Source organism: Nanorana parkeri, unplaced genomic scaffold (genome assembly GCF_000935625.1).
Source record: "Nanorana parkeri isolate BGI_ZX_2015 unplaced genomic scaffold, ASM93562v1 scaffold985, whole genome shotgun sequence".
Lineage (NCBI taxonomy): Eukaryota > Metazoa > Chordata > Amphibia > Anura > Dicroglossidae > Nanorana > Nanorana parkeri.
This window is the reverse complement of record NW_017307253.1, coordinates 33,587-40,025: the sequence shown is the minus strand read 5'-3', so window position 1 is coordinate 40,025 and position 6,439 is coordinate 33,587. Positions and strand designations below refer to the sequence as shown.

General features: G+C 37.8%; 1 protein-coding gene across 1 annotated transcript in view; it reads left to right on the top strand.

Moving 5' to 3' along the window:
- EHHADH (enoyl-CoA hydratase and 3-hydroxyacyl CoA dehydrogenase) overlaps positions 1 to 6,439 on the top strand; it is a 35,395-nt gene that overhangs the window by 19,336 nt on the left and 9,620 nt on the right. Inside the window, exon 6 of the mRNA XM_018566881.1 lies at positions 3,362 to 3,703. Coding sequence (XP_018422383.1) covers positions 3,362 to 3,703 — 342 coding nt within the window. The remainder of the gene's footprint in view (positions 1 to 3,361; positions 3,704 to 6,439) is intronic.

The following is a 6,439-nucleotide window of genomic DNA, read 5'->3' as shown; positions in this document are numbered from 1 at the left end:
TCCTTTTTTATTATTTCATTATTTTGTGTATAGTCTGACATCTCCTGCTATTTAGTACTGTTTCTCAATCGTGCAGTTTGTGGGGCTCAATAAAAATATATAAATCATGCCATTTTAGAGTAGCCTGAATAAAATGATGTAAAAAAAGAGTTTGGAAATTATTTTTAGTAATGGGACACTAGCTGAAAAACAGAAGCTTTGGGCAGGTAGAAAGTATGTACATTTTATTGCTTTTTTCCCCCTGTTATATTGTTTAAATGCTTTTACATCAGCCCTATTCATCTGCTATATGAGGAAATAAAAATGACTTGCTCACTGTGCAAGCATTATAGGCAAGCCACCTAAACTGCGTATCATTTAACTGACAAAGTAATTATACACACACTTGAGTCTAGCTATGGGTGCTAGATTTAAGCTGTCTGCTATACCTAATATCTTTACTGAGGATTACTGCAGTGTAATATGAGATAAAAACATTTTCCTAGTGCGGATAATGGAATTACTGCCTAGATTGCTGGGTACAGTGCGGAATTTAGAAGGGGCTTCTCTATAACAATTTAGAGTTAAAAGCTTAAAGCTAACAGTGCTGGCAATGTACAAATTGATTCAATTAAAGCACGCCTACATATTTTTCTATTGTTTCTAATTGCAGAGCTGCATTAAACCCCCAATAGAAAATAGTAAAAGTTACAGTTGCTGAAGGCAAAGAAAATAACTGGTACTTTAGTATATGGAGGAGCATGTGACGCACTCCATGGGACAGAGCTTGTACTAGATGATTAGCCCAGCACTATCACATGGTGTGGGAAGACAGTCAGCCCTGTGTAAGCTCTATATGGAGGAGCACTTGAGCCTATATAGGGCTATCTTTTCTTGCTTCCCGGAAGTCAATTTGGGATGGAAAAAGAAAATAAGGGGGTGAATGGGCACACATACATGGGCAAAGCACAGGTTCACTTTTAGATCTTAAGGTGTCTGTTCAGTAACATTATGCCTTTTCCTACTACGGAATGACTAATGATGGTTTGATTTCTCCAAAATCTGTGTAAATGTATTAAGCCTTATAGGACCCCATAAATACGAAGGACTGTAAATTTTTCTGAAATTATATTGAGATTATGTTATACTAGTTTAGGTATAAAATGTGCCTATTAGATTTCTGCTTCAGGAAAAGATAGAGGCCACTTCTGTGTGCCCAGAAAAAAAACAATTAAGCTGCGGTAACATTTAAAACAAGAATTGATGATGCAATGCAAAGCCCACAGAAAGCATCAGGTTGTGTTTAGAGACATAACAATAAACAATACTGCATACTGAACAATGAAACCATAAATAATAGCTAATAAAAAGTAAAAAATAAATGGAAAATTAGTCTTCTACAAGCTTGTAAACACCCGAGTCACAGTTTTAACAGACTATTTTCTTTTCTCTTTATAATAAAAATCCAAATAATGTATCTATCACTGTAAGCATTCTCACATGCACTCCAATCGCAAAAAGGCGTTTAAGTGTAATTGAGGTCAGCTGATGGTGGTTACACAGTCTATGATGGTAGTTGGCATTTGATTATCCGATCTGTCAGGAAAACCAAAAAAATAGAAATTAACTATATATAAAGACGGTATGCCACATCTCTGTAGTGTATAATGCAGCCTATTCTCCAGTTGAATTTACAGAATATGAAAGTGCACTGCAACATAAAGTGCTGGATGGTGAATTTTTGCTATAAAGTGAATTGTTAGCTTCTTGTTTATAATCAGTCAGCCTGCAAACATGTTCCTTCCTGTTCAGTGTCCTTTTTATATTAATTGTAATGGATGATATATTGCATTCTACACGGGCTTCAGCTTGTATAAGTGCAGTGTGTACAGTACGTTTTTGCAAAGCTTTTAGCTATCTTTGGGCAGGTTTGCTGAAGCTTTTAAAGTGGAATTTAACTAAAAACTGAAGATTTGCTATATTTTATAGGGGACATTTAGAAATTATGATTGTACCTAAGCAGTACCCTGAAAAATGTGCCTTTTTTTTTATTTGGAATTTCTACTGGAAAATAATACTGTACTTTCTTGCATGTAAAGGTATCCAGGCAATCCTGTGCCTACAGCCTTATAGTTATAACTCAATAATTTAAGGGCCTTTTTTTGCAAATTGTAAGTGCGTAAACCATGCTTCTCCCAGATCTATGAGAAAGCACATCACCTGCAAGTTTTCTACTATTGGGTTTGAGTTACCTTGTGTATTTGCGGTACTGCACTAGAAGCGATGTGGATTATTTATGACAGCCAGCAATTGAACAATAGACATGTTTCTCATAGCTTCCATTAAGTTGTCCTTATTAATTTTTAAACCTGCACTAGAAAAACCTCATCTAGAATCTGATTACTATTGCCAACTCGCTTTGATCTAGTTTTTCATTTTGGGAATCAGACCTGCAAGAACTAATAATGAGTCTGGTGAGAGGAAGAAGCCCCCAAGTGCTGCGTAGTTAATGTGTGAAGACTATACTGTTTCCATCTCTGCCAGAGGGGACAGAAAAGAAACCATTTCACAGCTGGTAATACTGTTTGAGGAATGGACTGAGACCATCATGTTTGGAACATATATTTTTCCTTAGGATAGAAAGATGTAGTTGAACTACTTAGCAGCCACCAGTCTTCAGCCCATATTCATGTCTCAGCAGAACATTTGAAGAAATACTGTCACTTGTTCTGCTTCTCTAAACTGCATGAGATAAAAGAGATGTTTCCATCTGTCGCCTCTCTCCTTCAGGGGTTAAGGAGCATCCAATGCTTTTGGATGTGCTTGTGATACATTGGTGTATTTCACTGCCTGCAGAAAGAAGAGAAACACTGCAACAAATAGGCAAAGAAAAGTTATTAATGAATTGTAGTTTTTTTCAGCAAAAGTAATTTACAGTATATCCTTACTAGATGTTTAAGATGCTGTACTTCCATGAAAAGTGATTGGTGTTCAGTATGTCTCAGAGCTGGATTTAGAAACAAGAACACCATTGGTATTACTGTATGTTGGTGCTATATAAATCCTAAATAATAAGAATAATAATGGTGAATATTTTTGGAATCCATTTCAAGTTGGTTCTGTGAACAGTGTTTACACTCACTGTTCCAGTCTGTGCCCAGGTTGGATACTGCTTCTCTAATCTTTTACTTACATTTTAATCAAAGCTTCCTTCTTGCTTATGTTTGCTTGCATTCCGTTGGTTAAAGTGAACCTGTAGCCCATATTTTATGTTCTGTGCTCAAACTTAAATGAAGTACCAAGAATATTCAACATAGAAAAGACCATGGACTAGATAAAGGATTTACTGTAGATAATTTTCTCCCTTTTTTTTTTTTCCCAGGACATCCATTGAATAAACGGAGACTTAGTACTCTCCATATTTCCTTAAATCCCAATATGGAGGACTTCCTGAATTCTACAGTAGAGAAAGCGAAGAAGCAGTTCCGAGGTGCCCAGGCTCCCTTGGCCTGCATTGAAGCTGTAAGAGCATCCGTCCATCTGCCTTACCATCGAGGTGTGGAGAAGGAAAGACAACTGTTCCTCTCTCTGTGGGCTACAGGCCAGCCACAAGCCCAGCAGTATGCCTTCTTCTCAGAAAGGGAGGCTGGAAAATGGACCCATCCCTCAGGTGCAAGATGGGACACTGAAGAACCAAAATCTGTCCGTACAGCAGCAGTCATAGGTAGGTTGCAACCAACACGCTCATTGTTAATTTTTGTTTGAATATTTTACACATGATAATGTACATACATGATAATGTACATACATAACATACATGATTTTTTTTTCAAACAGTTCTTACCATTTCAAGCAATACAGCATTTGAAAAAAAGAATCCATAGCAAGGGGTATATGCAACAAAAAAAAGGGCAGAATACCTGATAGGAGACTCAAATGTGATTTATTTATTTTCCAACAAAACCCAAATCTGGGCCGACTTTACTTTTTCAAGCAAAAATAAGTAAACTAACTGCTTGTGAAGATGAACAAGTTTTTTAAAAATTGTTGACACATTTTTCAATAGTGCAAACCTAAATAATTTTAGATTTTATTCGAATACATATCTTGGCTCAACCAAAAAAGTCCTTGTTACAATGACATTTTAAAATGTTACATTTCTCACTATCACTCCTCTTTGTTATATTATATTATTCTTCCTCGTTGAATGCATACATGGAGATTGGAAAATCTGCATTTGGGAGCCCCCAAGAAATATCACTAACTAGATGATTCAACAATGGTGTGCACCAAGGACAAATATTTTTGTTGAACATTTTATCCGAAAGTTGTTGGTTAAGGGGAAAGTATAGCGGTTTTGTACTTTTATTGTAGTCGGGACTAAAAAATATGTGTGTGTGTGTATATGTATATTGTGACAGAAAGCAAGGAATGGTTATAAATGGGAGGTATGTAAGACCAAGCCTTTTAGATTGCATCCCTCTGTTTAGTTAAAAGAAACCCCAGGGAAAGCATTAATGAGAAGGGTGGGACATTATCCCATGAGCTCAGTAACCTGCCCAGTCCAGGTTTTGTCGCTGCAGCTTGGTACTCACAGGTGTAGCCCATAATTGCAGCTGTGAGTGTTTAAAAGGAAGCCTGGCTTTATGGGAAAGAGACTGTTACCCAGCTAGGTGAGCTGAAGGATTGAAGTTTGGGCTGTGTGGAGTCTCTGGTGGCCCGGTGGGGTCTCTGGTGGGTTGTACAGAATTTTAGGTAGGCTGTGTGGACGTCTCAGGTGGACTGTGTGGTGTCTTGGGTGGCCTGGTGGGGTCTCAAGTTGTGCTTTTGCTCTTTTCAAAGCGGTTTAAACTTACCTGGTGTCTTCCGCCGCACGCTCCTGTCCGAAAATCCGAACTTGCTCTGGCGGCCGCAAAGCATCCTGTGGCAGTCGCATGCGCAGTTCGGATTTTTGGCTGGGAGACGAGGAGAGACCAAGGTAAGTCTATGGACGCGTGCACTTCCTACAAAAGGGAAAAAAAAAAGTCATGCAAATTTAAAAAGCAAAGTGGTGTGATTACAAAGCTACATTTTGAGTTCACTGGCATTGGAAGTCCGAATCCAGCAAAGCTCAATGAAAATAAATGCAAGTTGTGTAAAAAAAGAATCCTGCGGAGAGTTCTACAGGCACCATACTGAAGACTGCATTTTAAGAATGGGTCACAAAATGCAATTTGAGATATGCAGTAGTACTGTGAAGTATATTGGAGACAGTGATATTTGCTCTCCATTATAAATTGCTCAATTTCCAGGGCAAACAAAGAAAAGGTGAGTATGTGCTTCAGAAGAGGGGGGGATTAGTGAAAACCTGTTGCTTTTACCTGCACAGGTTTGCTTTAAGGTACTTATGTATAACCCGTTTCACTATTTAACACCTTACTGTGTACCGTGACTTGCTTACAACAATAATATGGCTATATATTAGCAGCCTGTGTCTGCTTGCAGAGCTCTTCTGTGAGCCTAAATGTCCTGGGTCTTAAACTCCAAATACGCTGATTCAAGGAACCTAATTAGGAATTGGTGTAAGATGTTAAAGACATCAGAACATCAGACCGGAAACAAAGGAAGAGATGTTAGTTCTGGTATTGGGTCATACATTTTTCAAATGGCATAACGTTCGTAACCGATTAATAACAATGACAGGTTATTTCAAGGAGATAAAATATTTACTGGTTATGATATTGTTATTGTCCTTTTTTAATGAAGTTTTTCACATTTTATGGGACCTTATATGGTTTTCAGAGCTGCTTAGCCTGTTTCCATGGAGCTTTAAACCGAACATTTGTATGGCTATAGAAGGAATTTGCCAAATAATGTCTTCAAAATGCGTCTTAACAACGGCAGATTTTATAAAAGTGGTGACCAATTTGCTGTTTGTAGAAAGAGTGTTTAGTGATTAATATGTTTGTAGAAATATATCTGTAAAGGTTCCCCTTAATCCAGGTCATGGTATAGCTGTTAATCACATTCAACCAAACCTATGTAATGTTAAATATGCATTGCAGCTTATATAACTGCATAAGCTTCTTGCACATCTTTAACATTACAGAAGTAGTCCAGTGGAATGTGATTGACTACTACCACTACTAGCTACAAACTCCAGAACAGCAACAAACATATTAAATTAAAGCAGACCTTGCACCTTAATGGCAAGGTTCCCTGTTTACAATTAGCGCCCCCCCCCTTTCCCATTTGAAATAGTGAAAAAGCACCTAATATTGAGTACTAAGCAATGACTGGGATCTCATCAGAGGATGATGACATCAAGGAAACCAGGGGAAAGGTGAGTATAGTAACTTCTTTCCCTTCAGTGTTCATTCTTGGCATACCTTTGTGCTGGATGTATGAACTTGGATACACCTGGGCTACCTGGGCGGGTGTTATGTCATCTCACTCAAACACATAAAGATAGCTAAAGATC